The sequence below is a fragment of the Argiope bruennichi genome, chromosome 3 (genome assembly GCF_947563725.1).
Source record: "Argiope bruennichi chromosome 3, qqArgBrue1.1, whole genome shotgun sequence".
Classification (NCBI taxonomy): Eukaryota; Metazoa; Arthropoda; class Arachnida; order Araneae; family Araneidae; genus Argiope; species Argiope bruennichi.
This window is the reverse complement of record NC_079153.1, coordinates 11917961-11942911: the sequence shown is the minus strand read 5'-3', so window position 1 is coordinate 11942911 and position 24951 is coordinate 11917961. Positions and strand designations below refer to the sequence as shown.

The 24951-nt window shown below is 25.8% G+C and overlaps 1 protein-coding gene across 1 annotated transcript in view; it reads left to right on the top strand.

Moving 5' to 3' along the window:
* Positions 1–24951, top strand: part of LOC129963154 (uncharacterized) — a 56294-nt gene that overhangs the window by 14254 nt on the left and 17089 nt on the right. The window contains exons 5-22 of the mRNA XM_056077267.1: positions 571–657; positions 2202–2288; positions 3489–3758; positions 6079–6192; positions 6358–6434; positions 6528–6628; positions 7106–7287; positions 8364–8485; positions 11201–11273; positions 15642–16024; positions 17992–18049; positions 18143–18205; positions 18675–18751; positions 21034–21128; positions 23152–23276; positions 23997–24065; positions 24177–24214; positions 24801–24857. Coding sequence (XP_055933242.1) covers positions 571–657; positions 2202–2288; positions 3489–3758; positions 6079–6192; positions 6358–6434; positions 6528–6628; positions 7106–7287; positions 8364–8485; positions 11201–11273; positions 15642–16024; positions 17992–18049; positions 18143–18205; positions 18675–18751; positions 21034–21128; positions 23152–23276; positions 23997–24065; positions 24177–24214; positions 24801–24857 — 2078 coding nt within the window. The remainder of the gene's footprint in view (positions 1–570; positions 658–2201; positions 2289–3488; positions 3759–6078; positions 6193–6357; positions 6435–6527; positions 6629–7105; positions 7288–8363; positions 8486–11200; positions 11274–15641; positions 16025–17991; positions 18050–18142; positions 18206–18674; positions 18752–21033; positions 21129–23151; positions 23277–23996; positions 24066–24176; positions 24215–24800; positions 24858–24951) is intronic.

Sequence of the window (24951 nt, the reverse complement as noted above, 5' to 3'; positions counted from 1 at the left end):
ATTGCAAAGACTGAAATTTTCTTCATGTTTGCTAACTTCCATCTGAATCTAGAATTTATTGCATAGTTATTCTTCTGTGGAGTAAACTCGGCTTATAAAATATGATTAAAAAAAGTTTTGCAAACAGTTAAAAAATTTAAACTGCATTTAGTTTGCTTTTTGTCAGTTTTTATTTTGTATGATAAATTTTAAGGGATGCATCTGCATTTCATATTCTTTATTGATAAATCCTAATTCTTAAAGTATTAAACATTCTGTTTAAATTGATGTAAAGATGTCGTCCATGACTTAGTATTATTACAATTAGTTCTTCTAATTATTCATAAATGTGTGCATTCATTTAAATTCAATAATCTAAACAATATTGATGTTTGTTTTGTTTCCACTTTTTAAAATGGTTTTTTTTCTGATGACTTAGATTTATGCTTTTCCCATTTGAAATGTTGTAAAATTAGCATAGAATGTAAATTTGAATTCTTTATAATAAATATTTATCGATGTTCTTTTCCTTGTTAGATTTTTAACCTTATGCTCTTCTCATTTTTCAAACACCATTTAAAATTTTTATAGATACTAAAAAGAGGAAAGATATTTCTAGTAAATCTACTCCTGTTCCAGCAAAAAAGGCAAAGATTGTTAAAGAAGAGAATCCAAAAAGTAAGACTATCAAAATGTTATGATTTATCTTTAATCCAAAATCAGTATTATTTTGTTCATTATTCCATAATTATTATTGTATTTCACAACAAATCATGATAATTAAAACTTTTATTGTATATAAAAGTAAATGAATTAAGAGTTAATTCCCTCTCTCAAATTAGTAGAGACCTGTATAATTTCTTTGAAATACAATCTTTTTGGAAGCATTACATTGCTTTGAATTGCTTATTCACACCATTGTCTTATCTAGCTACATGGAAAATCAGTGATTTTAGATAAGAGAACAAGGCTTCATATTTTTAAAACTTGCCTGTTCATGTTTTGTGAAAACATTTAAAAGTAATTATATGTTTCACAAAAACAAAATTGAACAATAATTTAAAATTACATTGATTATTATCTTATCACAAGGAAATTATGCATTTTGTTTTAACGTGTTGATATATAATTTTGAATTTCTGTCTATTTAAAGGATTGTCACTGGAGTTTTAAAAATTAATTATAGATAGTAAAAAAGCTTCATAACATCATATTGCTGACATAGATGATTATTAATCATCAAATGAAATGAAAACAAATGATATATACAAAACAAATGAATATATATATGAAAATATACAGTCACATGGCTTTTTCCACGAAACTTCTTGGCATGCTTAATGTTCTCGTCTTCATCCCCCCCCCCATCATTTTTTATTTTCTCAGTGTATGTTAGATTATTTTGTTATCAAGATGGGACAGAATTATGTAAATCCAGTTATAAATGCTAGTTTTTGTTTTTATTTTCATTAGCTCATTAGACACACACACACAAATAAATAGCAGATTCTACTGCTATTTTATTTCATTTTACATTTATTACATATGCTCACCTGAATCATATTTTGCAAAGACTCAAAAGTTGATAAACACTTGTTTCAGGTTCTTAGTGTGTACTCAATACATCATATACAAAATGTGTAACTTATAAATTGGTGCCTACTGTTTCTCATATTGTTTTTGTCTCATTCTGAATAGTTAGATTGATTCTTTCTTGATGATTCAGTACGTTTTGAATGTTTTTTCAGTATATTCGATTTTTTAACAATTTTTTAAAGAAAGTGGCTTAATTTTGAATATCTAAAGATTATGGTTTTCAAAATTAAGTGGACCATGTGTTCTCAGTTTAAACAGCAATGTTCATAATGAGGAACCTGTATATTAACAGCATACTGTAAAAAAAGTTTGACAATTGATTCTATGCATCAGTTTATAAGCAGGGAAATCAGTACAATTACTGTTACATGAGAAATAGTGAAGATTATTCAAAGTAAAAATTTTGTCACATCCTATGTAATTCATAGTTTCATAAAATTCCCTACAATGATTTGATGTAAAATTAATGTAGTATAGTAGTGGATAATTTTCTTATTCTAACATTTTAGTAATTTAAAAATAAGTTTTTGAAAATAATTATGGTTTTATATACCTGTATTCTGAAATTTATGAACATTGTTATGCTTCCAAGTTTTGTAATTTATGAAATTTGATTTTATTTTTAGAAGGCATTAAAAGAAGTTTACTTGATGATGATGAAACTAAGAGTGTTGGGAAAAGATTAAGAAGCGCAGTGCAAGACAACTCTCAAAGTATAATGTTTTCCACATTTTAAAAATGCTTGAAAATTTTTTTTTAATGAAGATTAATGAATTTATATTTTAAGTGTCTTGGTCACTATAAAGTTTTACCATATAATTCTGATATTTAATTTGAAATATAAAAGGGAGTGATCTGAAAAATATATATATATATATATATATATTGATAAGTTAGTAAGTGTAATTCAAAGTAAGATTGGTACTACTGTTTTTTGATGAATTCTATGACAAAGAAACAACAGTAAAAAGCATAATCATATGCTTGTCTTTAAAAAAATTATCGACTTACAAGATCATTCTAAAATATCTGACAAAAATGAAGAGGTGATTGAAGGCCTCAATTAACCAGATTTTGTGTGTATGAAATGAGGCAAATAAATTGCGGTATATAGGAAAATATAAGAGTGTGTAAGCTGAGTGGTTAAAATTTAAAAAAAAAAACCATTTTGCAATGGATATTCAAAATTATTATCACCAATAATCCCACCAATTCAAAATGACAATGCATTGATTGGCATAAATTAATAAAGACCTAATGTATATATATAACTGAAAATTTTATGAGATAGATTTATGTTCATGATAGATTAAAAAGAAATCGTGGAATTCAGTGCATGCTTATTCGGTTTATACTCATATTCTAGAATTATATCATCTATGAATTTCCCATAATTGTGGAATGAAAACAATTTAATATTTTCTAATTTTTAATCATTTACCTTATCATTATACTTTGATTTTGCTAATTTTCTTTTCAAATGATGAGTCTCAATTTCATCAAGTACTATTTTTTCTATGTTTATTGGTTATAAGAGTTTAAATTTATGGTTTGAATTCCTTTCATTAATATGCTGAATACAATTACAAGAAATACTTTGTGTAGGTGCCACCACCTTATCGTTTATTATTACAAAAGTTCTATTTAAGAAAATTAAAGGGTATATGGAACTGCTTCTGCATTTATCTAAAAATTTTAATATGCTTGTCTTTATATGTACACGTTTTACACTTTTTCAATTTGTTGTTTATTTTATTTATTTAAAAGTATTTAAAAAAACTTAATTTTTTATTGGTTTATTTCTTTGCACATTTACTTTTATTCCAAAGCCATAATTTATTAATTATTGTCATTTTTCTATGTATGTTCATAGAAATGTTTGTTATAAAAAACTTGTATGTATTCATTTCTAGTGCAGAAACGATCTCAAGCAAGTAAATCTGTAAAATCTGAAATAAAAGATAAAAAATCTGAGATAAGAACTAAAAAACCAGAATTGAAGAATGTGAAAACTGAAGTAAAGAAGACAAAGCTTGATATAAAGAGTAAGAAACCTGAAACAAAGAATACAAAACCTGATATAAAGAGTAAGAAACCTGAAATGAATATAAAGAGTAAGAAGCCTGAAATGAGAAGCAAGAAACCAGAAATTAAAAGCAGTGAAATTAAAAGGCAGTCTTTAAGTAAGTTGACATCAAATTTTTGATACTTAATATCAATATTCAAGTCATATTCAAATTTTTTGTCCTTGGAAGATCATAAAATTTGTTTTATTATTTTTTAACTAGTTCTAGATTTATATAAAAATGTATATGAATATATGGAATATTAAAATTAACCATGAATATTAAATATTTTTCAGAATATTTGTTTTATTAGTTCAAACTATTGTGAGAATTATTGAATTCATTTGTAATTAAATTTTCAGAGTTAGTAGAACCTCACCAGTTTAAATTATTGTCCGATTTTAAAATATAATTTCTTGAACTGTTTTTTGTACTTAAGAGTTTCATCCATTTTTCTATATGTTATATGAAAAGTAACAAATCTTACAATAATTTATGTTAAATGAATAAAGGATGCTTTAAATTTTGAAGTGCATATTTGTTTTTGCTTTTCAATTTCCAAGTTTTTTTAAGACAAATAATATCAAATTTCTGTATAACAAATTATGACAAAAAAAAAAATAAATAAATAAAAGTTGATTCATCTTATGCAAAGAAATAAAAGTTGATTCATCTTATGCAAAGAAATAAAAGTTGATCCATATTTATTATTAGTATTAAATAAATAAGAAATTAATCCTTAGTCATAATAAATTGCATTATTTAAATTAAATAATTTTTTTGCATATAAATAAAGGTAGGTGTACGCATTTAAGAAGGAATGAATGTACTGTTTTGATTTAGATATATTAATTGGGATTTTTAACAACAAAGGTTTTCATTCCCTAATGCTAGAAAGTCATGGTTAATAGATATTAAAAAGTTCCATTGAGCAAAGGAAAATTTACTTATGGCACTTTTTAAAAACAGTTTTTGGGAGCAAAACTTAAAAGAGTTGCAATTTCTTGGTGTTTAAGAGTGAGCTTCCTCAAAAAGTTTGTTATATGAGTTTAGTATTTTAAATTGTGCATGAGACTATATGTTTATGAGAAGCAAACGATTGTATGTTCAATAGGCATATGATTAAAGAAAAATGTAATTTAAATGCATCTGTGGTAACACAAAATAATATTGAAATTCTTTGTTGAGAATTTCTTAGAACTTTGGTACTAGAAATAGGTTGTACTTGTTTTAGAAACTGAACTTGGAAAAGTGTATTTTTCAAAATTTATTCTGACAGATAGGAGCATAATGAAGGATTATAATTTGATTTAATGAAACATCCAGTTTTTAAAACATGCAGACAACAGCAGTTTCATCTGTTTTCTGTTTTAAAAATTAACTTCAGTATCAATTAAATGCTGAGGTTAATCCTTTTTTTTTTATCATATATAGGTAACTGAGTATCATTTATAATTTGTTTATTAAATCTCTCGATTTTCAAGAACTCTTACTTTTAGTCTTCAATTTTATTAAGACAATGTTTGAGTCCATTTAGGAAGGTCAAAAGTGATTTTATGGCCTATAATCTGTACTGCATTTTGAAAAAAGTATTAACAAAAAATATATTACAGATATTGTTATTGTAGATATTAATAAAATCATTTGTGCTGGCGCTGTATGTTTTGTCGGCAATAATTTTTAGATCATTTATTTTTCTAAGGTCTTTTATTTGCTTTCAATTTTTTTTAATTAATACCATTTTAATTAACTGAATGTATATAATGCATAAATTGTTATTATAATAAATAAATGAAATTACAGTGGATTGAACTGAAATGTTAATTTAAAAATATATTATGGGAAAGTAAAAATTATTTATATACCTCAATCTGTTTTAGATTCATTGTTGGAAAAAAAAAAGTAGTATTAGGTTCTTTGTTTTCTTAAAATAAGTTTTGATTTTTGGGGGATGATTTTATAGCAATGATTTTTTGCTAACTTTAATTGTATAAGTATAATTACCATGGGAAAATAAAGAGTAAAAATAGAAATATTAAAATCCATAGCTAAAAAAAGAAAAATGTAAATCACTGTATATCTGTATCGCCAATAAAATTGCTTATCCATGTATACATCTTACTTGATAATTTTTTTAAAAATTACAATTACTCATTAAAGAAAGATATCTGTGTTATTGATTATCGATAACTGCTTTAAATCATATCTTTATGTAAAAAAAGCAAAACTAATACCTTTCCTTATGATTAGCAAAAAATTAACATAATTAAATTGTGAATATCATTCTGTTTTGAATTGTACAGTATTTTGATTTTTAAACAACTGAATTGTGGTACTTTAATTAGTTTATTGACTTAATAAACTGAAATTTTAATTTGTCTTTTTTTATTATTATTTATGTGCTTCCAATTTAAACAACTTTTTTAACATAATTTAGGGAAAACAACACTACAAAAATCTACAAATGCTCCTGTTCCAGTGATATCATCGAAACCTAAAGTATACAACTTAAACCCTGGGAAAGTGACAAATTTAGGTGTTTTTGCTGAAAGTAAGTATGCTAAATATTTTAAAACTGTTTATTTTAATCCATTTTGTTGATTAATCAAAATTTTTAGACATTAGTAGAGTGAAGAATTCTTCACTCCATTATTTGAGTTAAAAAAAATGTGCTAATTTTTTGCCATAGTTGTGATAACATTTATCCCTTTTATAGTTAAAGAAAGAGTGAATGAAAGTGATATGAAATATTTGCGATATTTGTATCGAATATTATATGACCAGTGGCCACCAGTAAGTTGTATTCTTTTGTTTATATCTATAAATCGCATATAATAATGCTTTTGTTAACAAATGTATAAAAAATGTGATTATTTATTTTTTTAGAGAGACATAGATGCGTTGAAAGAGGAAATCTTAAACTTTGAGGGATACAATTTCAATAAAAAATCGCAAGACCTACAGAAAAGAGAGCAAGTCCTGAAGAAGTACACATTTTTTTTTTGTTTCATTTGCTATTGTTTTTATGTTTTAAAGTAAAAATTAACATGATTTCTTTTTTCCTCCTAGTAAAATATTATGCATAGCAATATAATATTTTATCTAATTAGTAAAAAAAAAATTATTCTTAATCCTATTTATTATTTTAATCTTCTTATTATATTTAAAACATATATTTGGAAATGAATTAAATCAGTTAATTTTTTTTTCTCAAATAGTGTGTATTTGAATGAAAGTGATCTGAAATTATTTTCTTATTTGTTTTGTTTTTCTGACATACATTGCATTTGTTAGTACCTTCTTTATTTTTCAAATGCATAAATTAAGATGTGTAGAATTTAAAAATTGCTTAAAAAATAGAATTTAATATATGCTTTACTTTAAAATTATGTAAGATATATTGTAATAAAACTCTTATTAGAAATTTTGCTTCCATGAATAATTAGATGAATCTTTTCTTTTAGAATGCCTGATACTTCAGTTATTGAAATTTGCAAAATTCTTGCCCTGAAAGTGGATAGTAAAGAAAATATGATTTCAGATATCATAAAATTTCTTTTGAAACCTGTAAAAATTGTTATCTCAACTGTGGATCCTTTTGACCCATCTATGCAACCTGTGGTGAAACTGGAGAGAATCGTAGTTGGTAATAATTTCATTTTTCAGAAAAATAAATAAATAAAGCTTATAAATAAAAAGGAAAATGGTAAAATGAAAAGAAAAAAATTGGAACATTATATTTGAAAATGAGAACAATAGATTTAATGAACACTAGTAAATTCTTAGCCACCATTTTGAATTTTTTTACCCTTTCCCCGTCTTCCCCTATTTTCAAAAATTTCTGTTTTTTTGCTGCATTAGAATAAACAAACAAACAAAAAAAACCCCAAACATTTACAAAGTGTTTTTAAACATTTAAAAGCTTTAAAATATAGAAGAAAGCTTGAAGCACGTTACGGCCGCCCTGCAGAAGTTTCCCTTGAACGCACTAGACGTGTTACAAACGACAAAGAGGTTAAACGCTATTTTTTTTTTTTTAGAATTTTAAAATTTTATTTATAAATTTAATTGACTTGTTCTGTATGATTGTTACCATTGATTATTTTGTCCCATTTGATCAGCAATGGTTGATCCTAATACTTTTGTACATTTGCTATCACTGTATGCAGTCTCAGCAAAAATAGCAAACAAACAATTGTACTATTTTATGCTTTCTATTTTGAACACTCCACTTTTTTGGGGGTATTATAGGTATTTTTTTTTTATTATTGAACCAATTTTTAGATTTTGGACTCTAAAATAATTATATTTGATATTTTTCTCCCCTGTAGCATTGAATTTGCTTATCTGAAATAATAAATACTGTGTTTAGCCTCTTTCTGTTAATACGTAAATGTTGAATAAATGCTCATAATTAATTTTCAGTTTAAATCAGATGCAGCCTCACTCTCTTCTCAGTTATGAAAAGCTTAAAAATTCTTAAGATGAAAAAGTGCTGACAGCAAATATTTCAATACTTTTAATGCAAATATTATATATAATTTGAAAATCAGTGCTCAGAATAGTAGCCAAATGAATTTGGTTATTGCTTATTTGGTTATTATTAACAATTTAATTTCATATAACTTTCTAAAAATTTAAATTGTTCACTTATATATGTGTGTGAGTTTTTAATACTTATAAATACCTTGTTCTTTCTTTCTTTTTTTCTCTTTAATGCAGATGAGTATCTAAACAGAATTACCAAGAACGAAGATAAAACACCTGTGCCTGTTAAAAGAAGCACACGAGAAAGATATCCTTCTACGAAGTTGGAAATTTATGTATCTGATGTATCAGAAAAGGTGAGAATTAGATTTGAGTTATGAAAGCTTTATGGATTAATTTTAAAATGATATTTAAATTTTTATGTTATAAACTTTGAAGATTTTTTTTTTTTTTTTGCTTAATATATAAAATTATTGAATTTGAATTAAAATGTTTGCAAGAATCATAGTTGATAACAGAACTTTCACTAGCAGCAATTTTATCACTTATACTTCAAGAAACATTTATTTTGGAAAGAAAAAAATTGTTAAGATCTTGCATCGGATCAAACCACAATTTTCATCAAATTAAATTTAATATCTTATTTTATTAATAAATAAAACAAGTGCTGCTATTTGATAAAAACTCGCTAAAATTTTTTTGATGCAGTTTTTTTTAATAAAATATATTTAATTGTTTCAGTGTGATATCTAACTCAGATTAGGAAAAGTTGTGATTTGGTCCATTGTGGTTAAATCATACCTTTAAAACTGTTTTACTGTATTTTCGAGAATTCTGCATGAAATTGCTACAATTAAATGAGATAGAACCAAAGAAAATTAAAGAATTAAAGAAACACGTGCATACACATAACTGAAAATTAAAGAATTAAAGAAACACGTGCATACACATAACTGATAACAATAATCCATGTTAAAAGCGTTGTTACAAATAAGTCCTGGAAAGAAAATTTATTATTATTTGTGCATGAACTGTAGAATGTAAAAATAGATAAATTAAAGGATGTAATATATATAGCTGTAAAGTATAGAAAAAAATTTCTAAACCGTTGTGAATAAATAATTAAAATGTTGAGTTAGCATGCATAATTATCTTTTTTATGCAGCCAGTAATTTAAATAAACTATTATAATGAAAATTTATTGGTATATAATGCATAAATTAAAATATTTGTAATACAAAAATGATAAAAATTTTCATATTCAGTGTTTGCACATATCTTTTGTATATTAAAATTTTACTATCGGATATAATTTGTTACCATTAATTTCTTTCAAACTATATTGAACATACAAAATGCAAAAATGTGTATAAAATTAAATTTTGATTATTTTTTTTTGTTAGAAAAATTATTGAAAAATTGGCAAAAAAAATGTATATTTACTAAATATTTTTAGATGTCAGTATAAAATATAAAAGAAGGTAACATATCAATAAAAAATATTTATCTATTGTATACCAAAATATTTTTTAAATATCAAAAATTAACATTAAAATTTCTTGCATTATTTTAAAAATACAAAGAAAAAAAAGATCAAATTGATGATTTTTAATTTTTAATTAATTAAATCAATATTAAAATTTCTTGCATTATTTCAAAAATTCAAAGAACAAATTGATGATATTTTGCTGTATTAGGTAAAGTTTGACATTGATACATAATTGATGCTTTTGTGCCGGATATAACTGGTAATGAATTCCTATCAGAATTAAACTGTGTATTCAGTGGTTATCGGTTTTTACCATCAGTACTGGGATTTGATTACTAGTTTTGTGTATCAGGAATAGATTGATACTTGACATTGTACATGCCACTTTGTCCGATCATTTTATATTTAAGACATCTAGCAACCAATTTTATTGCTTTTTATAAATATTAAAACATTATTTGTTAATAGATATTAGCTTTAAAAACTCATAGCTCTAGCCAAATTGCTCATTACCTATAACTTTGATTGTTTTTTAAGCATTGTTAAAAAGTGAGGACTTTCATAAAACTTAAAGAAAATGATTACTAAAAAAATTTCTTTTAAAGTATTTTGTCTCACATTCATTTAAAAACTATTTTTATATATATTTTTCTCTTTAAATTTACTTTTTAATTAATTGTATTCTGAGAATTTGATTCGTGTTCATTCAATAAATTTTTTAATAATAACTCTGTTGTATGAATTGCTTGTTTGCTTTGAATAAAAAAATTGTTTAATGCAAATAAAATTATTTATTCAATGAAAATCTTCTATGTTATATACATAATAAAATATTATAAGAAAAGCAGAACAAATACATTTGAAATAATTTTATGATGCGTGCATAGCACCTGCAGGGTTTAGGAGCACAACAGGGATTAGGATTCTGTGATACTGTAATGATTTGCTATTTTGTATCATATTCATACAAGTATCACCTTTATACTTTGCATCTTATTGGTACACTTATCAAATTGATTGATACCCAATCCTAACTGAGACTGATAGCTGTTTTAAAGATGAATACTATTCTAAATTGGGACTTTGCTGTATCAAACAAGGCATTGATCTTGAATATGACATTGATTGAGGGTGAGTGAGAAGAGGAAAGTAAATATGTTACTGATATAGTGAGTGTAAGAAAAATTGGTGATTCTTCAGTAGTATGTGTACTTTTACATGGGCTAAAAGGCAGTTAACTTTGGGAATGATATAAATAGTTAAAAAATTATCAGCCATTGCTGAGGCAAGGCCGTGAACTAAATTGTATTTCCCTAATGCTTTATATTTGATTGATATAGCCCCAAAACTGAGGCCGAATGCTTAATACTTTTAGTTAGCACCAGTTTTTTGTATCTGACAAAAGTATCTGATTAATACAATATCACCCAACCATAATTTAAAAGTAGCCAAATGCTGTTGTATATGATTTTGGAGAAGAAATGAAATTTCGTTATCTTTTCTTATTTTTTTTTTTTTTTCATTATCAATTGTTGATTAATTCATTTGTTGTTTGAGTGTTGTTATTATTGTTCTGTTTTAGTTGCCGATGCCTTCTGTAAAAGATGAACAAAAAAATTCACAGCTTGAACTTAAGATTGAAAAAAACTCTAAAGGTATGTGTTTGTTGAAATAAATCTAAATTTTTAAATGCATCTGTATTTCTATTTGATTAATTTCTGAAGAAAAAATAGCAGTTTTTAAAAAGATTGACTTATAAATAATTATCTTTTTGCAAGTTTTGTGATAATTTTAGTTAGCATGTGTTAAATATATAGGATTTTATTATGCTAATTGTTAAAACTGGTCATTCTTATTCTTGGGTAACTACTTTGTAAAAATTAGAATGTGTAATTAAGAAAATCCACTAAACTTCTGATTAAGTTGTAAACACGAAAAGGATAAAGTCGATAATGACTGATTTCACATGATGAGGTGGACTGTATATTCCATTAACTTCATTTTCCACTAAGTTCAGTACCCATCATTCAGTTAAACTTTTTTATAGTTTTATATATATTACCTAGGGTAATTTCTTATTGTAAATAACACCATGCTTTTGATTTGACATAAATTATAAGTTTGTACCATAAATTATAAGTTTATGTATTCTCAAAAAAATATTTCAAATTTTTAAAAATAACATGACACTTATTGTAATGTCACTCACTTTTTAGCAGTTGTTATGGAAGTTTAAATTAACGTGTGACCTTTTAGTCTACAGTTTCTATTAAAACCCCTGCACACCATCAGCTTCTTGGTGTACATCTCCCATTAATTATTGATGCAGGCAGAACTGAAATCTTTTTTCTTTTGCCTATGATTATGCTGACTTCTTTTAGTTTTGATGCATATTTTATTTAAAGTGAAAGGATAAGTGAACACAGAGCCGGCCTTCTCTTCAAAGGGGCCTGGGTGCAAGAAGTCATTTGGGGCCCTAATTTTTTGTAAAAAAAAAAAAAAAAAAAAAAAAAAATTTGAACATATATTATTAATATATATTTGTTTAATGCAGGGTTTTTTTTTTTTTGCAATTTCTTTTTCGATGTTTAATACAGCAAGTGCATTTAAGCGTTTTGACACATGCTTGACCGAAGATAATTCTTTTTTTAATTTTAATTTGCTGAAAAAGCGCTCAGCACTTGCTGTAGTAACTGGTAACGTAAAGAAGGGTTTTAACACAGTTAATACATTTAGAAATAACTCATTATAATTATTATTTAGTATGCATTGTGATATGTCTTGTGTGTTATTTACATCTCTTTCATTCAAAATTAAATCCCATAGCTAACAAATTTCCTGAATTAAGTTCTCACCTACGTCTTTATTATAAAACTTTACAAAGTTTTTGGAACATTTTTCTAATTAATTTGAAATCATAAATAATATTTGGTATACTTTTAAATCTATCTTCTATTTGTACAATAACAGTATCAATTGCAGTGTTAAAAAAAAATAACACCTCATTTCTTCTATTGGGTTTTCTATAACTTCGTCTTTGGCTAATTCAGAATATAATCTTTTCCCTTTTTCGAATTCGTTTTGCAGGAAAATGTTCAAATTATGTGCTAGCACTTTTGTTTCGTCGAAAAATGTGTTAAAGTTTGTTCTTAAATTTTGGATTTCAGTTTTAATTTTATTGACTAAATTAAAAGCCGAGTCAAGAACAATTGTTTCTGCTTAAAATAGTTTATTGATAGTGTTAATTTTGTAAAATATTGCAAACAATACAATTAAACATAAAATAAATGCCATTTCTTGCTCCTAATAAACTTTTAGCTTCGGATACCATTGTATTATCGTTACTTACATAATTGAAACTTCAATAAACTCTTCTAGGGCATTACAAGTTTGTTCAAACTGTGTATACACTGCTTTCACCTAATATATTTTGGCTTCCCAATGAGTGTCACAATGGTTTAAGAATAATGTTTTAAATACTTTGCAGTATTTCCCATCTTTTTCCCATTGCAAAAAATAAACAATATAAATGTTATAATATCCCAAAAAGTTTTTTTACTATATATACTGCTGGAAGAGGCATCACAAATTAATAAATTAAAGGAATGTGATAGGCAAGAAACAAATTGCGTGCAGATTTAGAGAAAGTTTTCTAGATTGCACTCCTTTATATTTCCCTTTCATGTTACCACCGTTGTCATATGCTTGCCCTCTACAATGCATAATATTTAAATCAAGCTCAATAAATCTTTTCAATAGAGTTTGTTAGTCCTTCTCCAGTCATATAAGTTACTTAAATAAACCCTATGACTCGTAAATTTTCCATATGTAATAACGATTGAAGTTTGTTCCTTATGAGAAATATCAGGAGTACAATCCCTTTGAATACTATAGTACATGGTTGCTTTTATATCATGTTTAATTTTGTTAAGCACTTCATTTCCTAATACAAATATAATTTGTTCTTTAGAACTATGTGCTAAATGATGCACAATTCTATTTTATGAATTTATTATTTTGTTTATATGATCCATTATCATAGGGTTGTATTTACTTAATAATTCTATCAAACATAAAAAATTTCCATTATTAGGCTATTCTTCTATTTCGCAAAATTCTTCGAGTGGTAATTAGAAAAACAGAACCATTTAACATGATTTGTTTTACCTATAGTTGAACGTAAATTTAGTCATTTTAGTAATTCTTCCCAAGTAATAAACAAATTAAAATGAAACTAGAATGCTCATGATCTTGGATTATAGTTGACAGCTTTCTCCAGTCATTATAGCCACCTATAAACCGTGTAGTTTGGTCTTTTGAAAAACAGCATACAACAAAAACAAAACAAAACGGTGTCTTGCGTCTTTGAATAAATTAACCAACTGTGAAGTTGGGTTTCACCATTTGGCATTTTTTAATAGTAGTACATAAAAAAAAATTATCTACCTTCAGCATTTTTAGCAAAAACTGTTTTGTGTTGCAGAGGTCCGATTTTAACAAAAACATTCTAAATGTATCAGTGAAAATACCTGGCCATAAACCAGGATCATTTATACTCTCTTGATCATATTTGTTCTTGTCATTTTCATCATTATTTTCTGATTTGATCATATTTCTATAAACACACGATTCTTTGACAAATTTGACTGTTTCAACAGTTTCATTGCAAGACTGTAAATTTGCACAGAACTTTCTTCCCCTCTTGAAGTTTGAATTGTAACTTCTGAAATAGAAGCAATTTCTGTGCCAGAATTATTTCATAGCCATAAAAACAGATCTACTTGTGACTTCTTGAAGCTTAGCTTTTCTTCTTTCTTTTTTTCTGATAATTTTCATTTTTGAAACGCAGTGGGATATTTCCTTGGCATGGACATGGTTGTATCTAATAGTATTAAGCAGTTTATAGAATGAAGTATCAAATTATTATGTTATACTCTAAGCTATTATCTAGTTAGTGAGGTAAGTGATTGTAAATCTATTTACCTTATATTAACAATATTTTACACACTTGCACAAGACTATAATATATACTATGATCTTCATATATTTCCAAATCCATCGGCAGCTCCATTTAAATTCATCCTTAATTCTTTTCATTCTGGTCATGACACTGAAGCAGTAATTTAATTTATCTTCATTTTACTTTTTGTTTGAGAAACTTAATATAAACAAACATAATAGAGCCTGCATAAAAAATATTATGTTAGGTGCAGAAAAAAGTATATAGCTGATGATTTACAAGTCCATTTGAACCCAGCCTCAGCCTCGACTTCTGGCCGCTGCTAGCGCCCAAACTCTGTCTTAACATGTCTGAAGGAGATTTCTTTATTCATAAGTCACCCACCCCACACACACAAACACACTTTTATAGGTATCACTGCGAGCATTGCATAATAACGCGTCAGTCGAAGCTCAGCCAGTCACGTGAAAACAAATTTGTATACTTTCAGTACATGTAAACGCTATTATTGTTCAGAACACTATTTATTCTTAATCATGGTGGGGCACCCGTTAGTCACGTCACCCCGGTGCATAGCACCCCCCCGTACCCCCAGATAGCCAGCTCGAGTGAACAATATGCTAAAGTCATTTCAAAGTGACCCGAAGAATCTGTAAAGAATTGTGCTTAAAATTGATACAGTGTTGTTTTGAAAGATGTTTATTATTAGAAACCAGTTGTTAGCTAACAAATCTAGTATCTTTACCTCTGAATGTTTGTTGAATATCATTCTTATTGGAACTTTTATTTTGTTTTTTAGTATGCATTGATGATATCAAATATTTAAGCGTGAACATATTTCAAATCAGCTTGCTTTGGCAAAATACTCTATCCTTGTACCTTATATTTGTATAAAACTGCCTGCATTATAAATAATTACAATATATTGAAAATAAATTTTATTTTTTTATTCTTACAAATCGAATGAAAAATCTAATTAATTAATAGGAGAATTTATTCATTTATTATGAGATAGCCTTTCCATTAAAGTTACTTTTTAATTTATTTTTTTATACTTTTATAGGTGAATCTTCTAAAAATATAACATTAAAACAGACTACAGTTAACAAAACAAAAACTACAGCAAAGAATACTGCTGAGATGAACAAAGGAACCTTGACTGCAAAGTATGCAAAAAGGAGAAAGAAAGGTTTTAAATTCTCTCAAAAGAAGAATGAACACAATTGTAATGCTAGAAAAAAGTTGATGAAACTAGCTGCTAAAATTCAAACAACAAAATCTCCAGAGAAACAAAATTCTGATGTTGAAGATATTGAAAATACAATTATACCCAATTCTGAAATTAAACTTGAACCCATTGTAGAAGAACTCGGGGAAGTTAAGGAATTGAATGAAACTGAAGAAAGTGGAAGCCATGCAAAACATTTTGTTTCTGGAGTAAGCAAGGTATAATTAACTCATATTTTGTGTTTACTGCTATACTTTATGGGTGCAAAATACTTAGGTGATTTGTTGATAGTAATGACATTCTTTTTTTAGCTTATTTGTTAACGTAGAGAATTAATAATAGGTTTCATTAATTTTATACTTTTGTGAAATTAGTAGTTTTTGTGTTGTATTTATTTTCAATCAAAGCATAGGGTTTTTAATCATAAAACTATCAAGGTTTTTTAACACTATTTTTCAATAATCTTGGAGAAAGTGGGAATAAGCTGTTTTTCTTGGAAAAAATATTTGTGAAAATTTTCCTTGGAAACAAATCATTGGTGTAAGACTTTAGCATTTCATGTCTTTGTGAATATTTTATAAATGATGTATAAATTTCTAATAATTGAAAGTAGAGTCTTCTTCAGTAACTTTAAAATAGGTACAAGAATAGATAGACCATATATATAATGAAATACATCTCCGAAATATTTTATTAAGTTCGATATCAATTATTTGCTGTTTGATTAATAGCAGGTCTTTTCAATTTATTTGTAATTTTGTCTATTTGAATTATGAATTTTATAATTTTTATGTTAAAATCTGTATGCATTGATATTTTTTGATTAAAATGCTATTTCTAATATTGTACATTCTTTATATTAAAGATCGGAGTAAACCCAGTGCGACTAAATATTGTTCTTGTCATATTTAATTAAAGCAAACCGATATACAATTACATTTAGTTTATGTCTATATTCTTATTTGCTCTTAACCAACAAGCTTATTCATAAGCTCTTCTAAATGGATACATTTCTATAATATTTATGTCAAGAAAAGAAATGGTTTTTATACTTTATTCAAATGACTTATATAGGCAGTTTAAATTTAAAAGGAAATAAAATTGATTAATTGGAGAATATCTAACTTAGAGTAGTATCTGATTTGACTCATGATCTAATTAAATAGATATTATATTTTATACATATTGTTATAAATAAACAAGGTCTAAAATTTTTATGAACTGGTTATGTTAAAAAGTAGTTGTTAAAATCACGAGGAGAAAATGTTATGATAAAAGCATTGTGATAAAACCTTAGAAACTTTTAATGTGTTATTAGAATTAATTATATTAATTTCAATCTTATTGGTGTTCATAATTCGAAGGCAAATATGACTTTGTGTAATATTTTAAGTATTCAATATACTTAATTGTAATGTAGGCTTGTTAAACAAGGATAAACAAAAAACTTTGAAAAAAATTGAATAATTGCTTAGCCTATAATTTTAAAAATAACATTAAAATTTGTAGGTACTTAATTTTAAGTTGATTAATTGTTGTAACAGTCACCATGAAATCTGCATATTATTTGCTCAATATCCTCATTCTCTCCAGGTATATATTTTTGTGCAATTAGAATTAGTTATTCTTATTGTAAGTTCATCACTGTTAACTTGATACTGAAAATAATAATAATAATAACAATTCTTATGTGTCTGTTACATTAAGGAGAATAAAAGGCGAGGGGGGGGGGCACTAATACAGATCTTCTTGATATCATGAACATTGATCCCTTTTCTAAACTGCTTGCTCATCAATATATTAGTTTTTGTTTTAATTTTTGGCAAATAATTTGTGCACTGGTACTGTAAACTAATTTGGTTGTTGAAATATTCAAATTTAGAATATTTTTTTTATTAAAAACCCTTATATTATCATTTTATAATTGATAATATAAATTCATAAGCTATTTTTTTAACACTTGTTTATTAAAAATAAAATGTTAAAAAAAAGCTCTTTATTGTTATAAATATAATAAAAATTATATTTGATTACTTTTAAAAGAATAATGTTAAATGTTTTAGTATTTTTTACTCTGTAAAAAGTATAATAAAAATAAGTATAAAAAAACCAAGCTATTTACTCTTTTTTTCCAATCCTTATTGAATAAAAGTTCCTTTTTTATAAACAATCATTTATATTTTAGGATATTTCAAGTGATACAACTCTTTCCTCAGATGAAGCTAAACAAGTAACGAAAACAGGTAGGAAAAATACTTAATTATCCTGAAATCTCTTTTGCATGCATTTGTTATGAATTGGATGAATCTTCTGCTATATAAAATTAATTTTTTTAGGATCCCCTAGAAAGAGAGTTTCTCACAAACGAGTTGGAAAACCTTTGAGATATTTCACTAAAAGTAATTCCTTTTTATTTCAAAATTTTTTCTGTTATTTAAATTCTTTCTACATTAACATGTATAAAATATTAGAAATCAGAGTCACCTTGTACTTCAGTGTTTCTTTCTTTTCTTTTTAATTTTCTGTTTTGACTTAATCTTTAATTCAAAGTTTACAATTTTTCTCTTAATAAAAGCATATCATTGTTATTGAAGATATTGATCAAGATACTAAAGGTATATCAAGAACAATTTTTTCATTATGGATATTAAATTTGTACATACCTTAGTCTTTTTTACATTCTAAGTAAATATAGTTATATTGCATTTCATTTAAATTGTATTGGAATGTAGAAGTCATTTTTACTTTTAGATTCTGCATTTGTACTGCTTTAATATACTGATGTAAGACAGCTGAAACAAATGTATTTCTCTCTATATATATTGACTTATTTATAAACTATGTTGAATTCAAACTTTTATTTTACAGTCAAAGAAAATATTTTAAATGCTAATTTCAGCGCATTACAACGTCTGCATATTCTACTTTTCGGTGCTTCTGATAAGGTAATCAAAAATTTCTTATTACATGATATGGGATTTATGTGTGTTTTTGATTTTTTTAAATTAAAATTTTAAAGTTTTAATATATATATAATATAAAAAATAAGTAACATATATTCGATTTAAAATTATAAATGATCAAAATATTTTGACTATATGGTAAAATATTAAAAATAACATACATTTTTTGCATGTCTTTCACTTTAATAGGAGGTAAGATTTCTGATCATTAACTAGTTCTTTCTAGACAAAGCACCTAATGTATTATTATAAACAAACATGATTTAAGTAGAATTGCAAATACCATGTGTAGATCTCATTAGTTTAGGTTATTATTATTATTTATTTTTCAAACCAATTAGGTGTGTTTGATGTGTATACATGTCAATCCAAATCTATATTTGGCATAGTTGATGTATAATTTTTTTTATCTAATGAAAATGAAATCTTATTCACTTTATTATGATTTTTTGCAAAATTTATTATGCTACCATTTGTTTGTTCATATGTATATTGTTTATTCAACATGTATATGCATCATTATTTGACTTTAAAAAGGAGGATTTGAAAGACTTTAAAATAATAAATTCTGCTGTTAATCAGTTAAAATGCATAAAATAGGTGATCCTTGTATTTATCATATTGAATATGACAGTGTTTTATCTTTCCTTCTCTAGATTTTTTTAAAGTTGTTTTGTAATATAATTTTCTTTTTGACTTTTTTTTTCTTCATATACATTTTTTTTCTATCTCTTCTAAATGTAAATTTTTTGTAAATCTCTGCTTAGACTGTAACAGAAGTTGGAATTCTTAGATTTAAGATTTTGTTACATTTAAGGCATTTTTAAAAAAATATTTATTGCATTCATTATCATTGTTAATATTTTTATTTATGACATGCTTCAGATAAAAATGCAGAAAAATCAATGTCTTTTGAAGTTATTTGTTGCTTGTAAGAATACTTTTTTTTTTAAATTCAAATGGATGGGGAAACCCCCCCCCCCTCAGGAATAGCTATTTTAGTTAATACCATGCCATAAATAATGGTTGTAGCCATCTAATTTTTGGTGGAATGTTGACAAACTTTTATGGCTGTATCAGGTCCATATGTTTTCATAATTATAGATGGTTAAAAAAAAATGAAAGGATGTTTCCAGGCATAGTTTTAAATGTATGCGACAGCATGTTAATGGTGTACTGCTATGAAGTGTTTGTGTGTGGTTTAAGCCTTTAAAAAATAATCTCTTAATGCTTGTTTGTTTTAAATAACTATTACACTGATTATTTGGTTACACTGATTATCTAAAATTTTCCAAGCTAGAAAAATTAACTTGTAGAGTAAATGAACTTCTCTCTCTCTTTTTTGTATTTTATATGTTTGAAATCTTAATATTACTTTATAATATATATGTCTAAGAAAATATGCATATAAATATGGTGAATTATCTGTTTTTGAACTGAGCATGAAAAACCAAGTGGACAGTTTTGCATCTCTAATGATTATTCATGTGAATAGGTTATTAGGATAATTGTATAATAAACATATGTGCAAATATTTGCACATTTTAAGTTTAACCAATTATTAACTAATAGGTTAAAATATTAATTGCTGATTACATTAAACATGACATCTTTGGTGATTAATCTATGGTTACAATAAACATTGCATCTTTGGCAATAAATCACTGTCATGTAATTAATAGGAAGTACCTACATTAACATAATACTCCATACTATTTAACTAGGTATTAATGATACAGAATATAGTAATTTTCCAGTACTTTCAATTTGTCTTCATGCATAGTTTTTGCTAAAATATTGTGTTTCAGGCTATAATTGCTACAAATGTATTTGTTACCCATTGTGTTGCTTATTTGTATAACAATCCATACTTGTTCAGTTTAATTATTTTGCAGGTTAATTAGGGACAGGATATTATTGTATTTTGAAACAGATTTGAATGGAAACATAAATTATGATTTTTGATAATCTTTTACTATCCATATATGCATCATTATATATATGTATAGACTTCTGAAGGGAGTCTCCAGGGAATATATATATATTGTGTGTGTGTTTTGAGAAGTTTTTTTTAAATAAAGCAAGATATTAATAATTATATGAAGAGCTTTAATTTTGTGTATATAAAACTAATTTGCTTTATTGTAACTTGGATTTTTACCCTAATGATGTTAAATTTTTTTTTCTATAATCTATTATGCTTATTTTAAACTTTCATTTTTTTAAACTTTTAACTGCACTCATTATCAATAATTTTATTGTAGGCAGATAATTTAAAGGGGAATATATTAGCTTTTGGTGGTTTTCCATTTTTGGAAGGATCTGAAGAATGGAGACAGAAAGAATTTTTGTTGTCTTTGTAAGTTTTATTTTCTAAATTTTGAAAAATCTTATTGTTATATATACTTTTAGAGCTTTGTTAATCAAATATTTTAGATATAACATATTCAATGTAGAAATGTTACGAGAAATGCCATAAATAACTTTATCAAACTGCTGCAGTTTTAAAAATTCTTTTTGTATTTTGTATCTTATTGTATCTATTTTGGTCTTCCTTCTATTTTTCATGATTATGTTTTTTCGAGTGTATTAATTTAAATAATGGAAATTACTGTCAAATTTGTTTGTGAAGATTCATACGATGGCCAAGTTTAAATGTTAGCACTTCTTGCTTTCAAATAGAGTATATATTATTTTGTTATTAACTATTTGATATGAAACTGTAAGCATTGTGATCTATTTTTTATTGTTCAAAATGTCAGGTAGCAAATTTTTAGAGAAGATAAATTGTAAATGGTTATGTAGTACGAGAATTCATTATCTCAACTGTTAACTCAAAGGTTGCTTGTTAAACTACAACTCGAGTGTAGTCAAACAACTTCAAATTCATTAAATCATTTTTTTTTCTAATTTTAATAAAACAATGTCTTGGAAAATTTTGTATAAACAAAAAACCTTGTCACTTGAACACAACTAATGTAGTACAAATGCATGAAATGTGGGATATTATGCACATGGATATCTGCTTTTTAAATATCTGAGAAACTAATATTTTCTGAAACTCTAAATCTTCTGTATTTTTGAAGCAGCAAATTAATATATCTTGCCAAATCTTTTGAGGAAAAGCTCTTTAAAGAATCTGGATTATTAAGATTTTCATTCTTATGCTGTCTTTCTGGAAACTTTCATATTGGTGGTTAAGTTTATTTTATTTACAATAAAAATTTGTTATATGTTTTATTAAATTGAATCTATACATTACGCATATCAGTTTGTTTAATAAGTAGATTTCCCATTGCAATTTTTGCTGATGTATTTCTTAGACTAATTGTTAAGGATGAGGCAATAAAATAATTTCTGCTTGGCATAACAATGGGCAAAATTCAAAGCTGAGTGAAACATATTTGATATAGGAGCAGTATGGTGATACTCTGAAAGAAAATGATTGCTGAATTTCAATTGCCACATTATTCTCGTGTTAATAGTTTCAGTTAGAAGAATATTATTTAAATAACAAATCTATGGCAGCAATTCCACATTTTCTCCAGCTGATGTGAATGTATAAAATCATGCCATAATGTCACAAATTATAAAGCCCATTCAAACGATGCATTCAATAAAATTCAGTATGGTTTGCATTATCTCTTTAACTGGATATACATACCCACACTAACACAAATATAGAATACCATCAGATAACCATGATCCAGCTGTGAAATATTGAGGCATTTATATTATAATTTATACAATAATCTCTCTCTTTTCTTTTTCTTTTCTTGCTCAGACTGTTGTCACCTTAGAATGGGAAATAATTGGGAATGGCAATATAAACCAATGAAATAGATCCTTTGATATCAATTTTTTGTCTTTAGCAGCTGCAATTTTCTGAAAAGATTACTCTAACCTGTGCAACTAGATCTATTCATGTATAGTTTTAAGAATATGACAATGAACTAGTTCATTTCCCTTGGCCATCACAGTGTGTTAACTTCAATATTATTTTGTTGCTATGATCTATTAAGAACAAATTTTATAACTGATATAAGGGGTCTCTATAGGACCAATCACAATTTTTTCTTGAAAAATGATTTAATATTCTTTTAAATGCTTTACCCAAATTGTATAATTATATTTCTTGATCTGTATAGGCTACTTTAAAAGCAGAAGAGTTATTAATAAAACTTTTTGTGCTATTTCATGGTATTTCTATTATTTTGATAACTACTATTCTGTGGTATTTGAATATATATATATATTTTTTTAATTAGTGATAATCATTTGAAATTTTATTTTTAAACTAAAAATATTTTCAGAAGTTTCTTTTTTATTTTTAGCACTGTTTTACATATTTTGTTTTGCCTTAATACACTATTGTTTTAAAGGTTGGCCCAAAACACTCTTCGTGAGTATTTGAATCTTTTATGCATAGAGTATACTGATGATGACCAGAAAGCTCTAATCAGAAAATTAATGAAGTTCCTTGCTGCACCAAGTGACAGTTCTCCTAGTAAGCTTTTTTATCTTATGTTTTTACATAATTACTTAATAATATTTCAAATCATCATTTTGTTAAGCATAAAAATAGCTGCAAGATTAGCTTGAGTTACAAATTGTTAAATTTATCCTCTTGATAAGAAGGATTTATTTTTAATATTGAAACAATAAATGCATCTATATTAGTTCAATATTAAAAAAATAAAAATATTTAGTTTTTAATTAATATTTAATAAAAATATAATATTTTCAGCTCAGTAACATTTTCATTCCATCTGCATAGCAAGATTAAATGACATTTAGTCAGTCGTACTTCTTTTCATCTCTCACTAGAAATACTAGAAATAAATGCACTAATCTGGTATCTTTTTGGTGCCCCTTTCACTAGCATTCATGGGATCTAAATCCTCATGTCCATCTTCTGATTATGATTGTACTTCAGTATGTAAATGTTAATAGCTTCATCACACTCTAAATATTTAGATACAGATTTTTTTCACCCCAGCTGGAGTGTATTTTTTACTTCTGCATGTAAATATTTGCCTTGATATTTAAAACTGCTTTGAAATTATTTTAAATATTTAGGAAAACAGGGTTGAAATGTTCATTCTTAACCATATATGGTAATTTTATGCTTTGAGTAATATATCAGAATTGTAGAGATTTTATTTTTAGGACTCTCAACTGTTGAATGATTTTTTTTTTATAATTCATAAATTTTATTTTATGACAGGTACTGAAATCAGAACCCAAGTTGTATCTTCTGAACCTGTCAATTGTGCACCTGCTCATTTAATTAAAGGTAATATCAACTATTAATTTTCACCTTACTGTAATAATTTTTTAAAAAGACGATTGAAAGAAAAAAGGTACTTTTAAAGAAATTACTATTTGTTTATTTCACATTTTTCAGCTCCAGGCAGAAAGAAAAAAACAAAGAAGACTGAGGAGGTACTTTTTTTTTTGCTATTCACACAACAATGTGTTTGGTTATCCTCCAAATACCTGTGCTCTTTCACTAGGGTGTGTGTGTGTGTGTGTGAATATGTTTGCTTGTGCAGTGCAACAGTGCTTTTGTTTAATATGACTTTCCCTTATCCATATAACTAAGAAGCATAGATAATTTTAAAAGTTTCTCTTCAGCATTTTATCTTTGACTTTTTGTTTTGTTAAAATGTGAATTTCATACACAAATTTTGGCAAACGATTCATAAATTGGTTTAATCTCCCAGTTAAATTTTTAGAGGTATAATCTTTTTTCTGTTATTTATTTCTTGGAATTGTTTGAATTTACAGAAGTTTAATTCTTAATTCAAAAATGATAAAATAACGATTTTATCATTTGATAATGATAATTTTATTTTGTTATAAAAAATTTTTTATATTAAAAATGATTTGCGAGCATTTTTGAAAGAATTACAGAAAGAAACACAAGTTTTGGAAATTTATTATATTCTAAGGGTTTTTTCCCCCATTTGTTATGCTGCAATTTGATGTATATAGTGTAAAATTTGTTTTAATTAATTTATATTTTTAGAAGAGAAAGTCTCGTACTAGAAAAGTTTTAATGGATGAAGCCCAAGTAAAACGTCTAGTAAGCATTTATCATCATTTTTATTTATTTCTTACATCTCTCAAATAGTTTTTACTTAACAATTAAATCTTAAAAATTTGTATTAGTTTTTTTT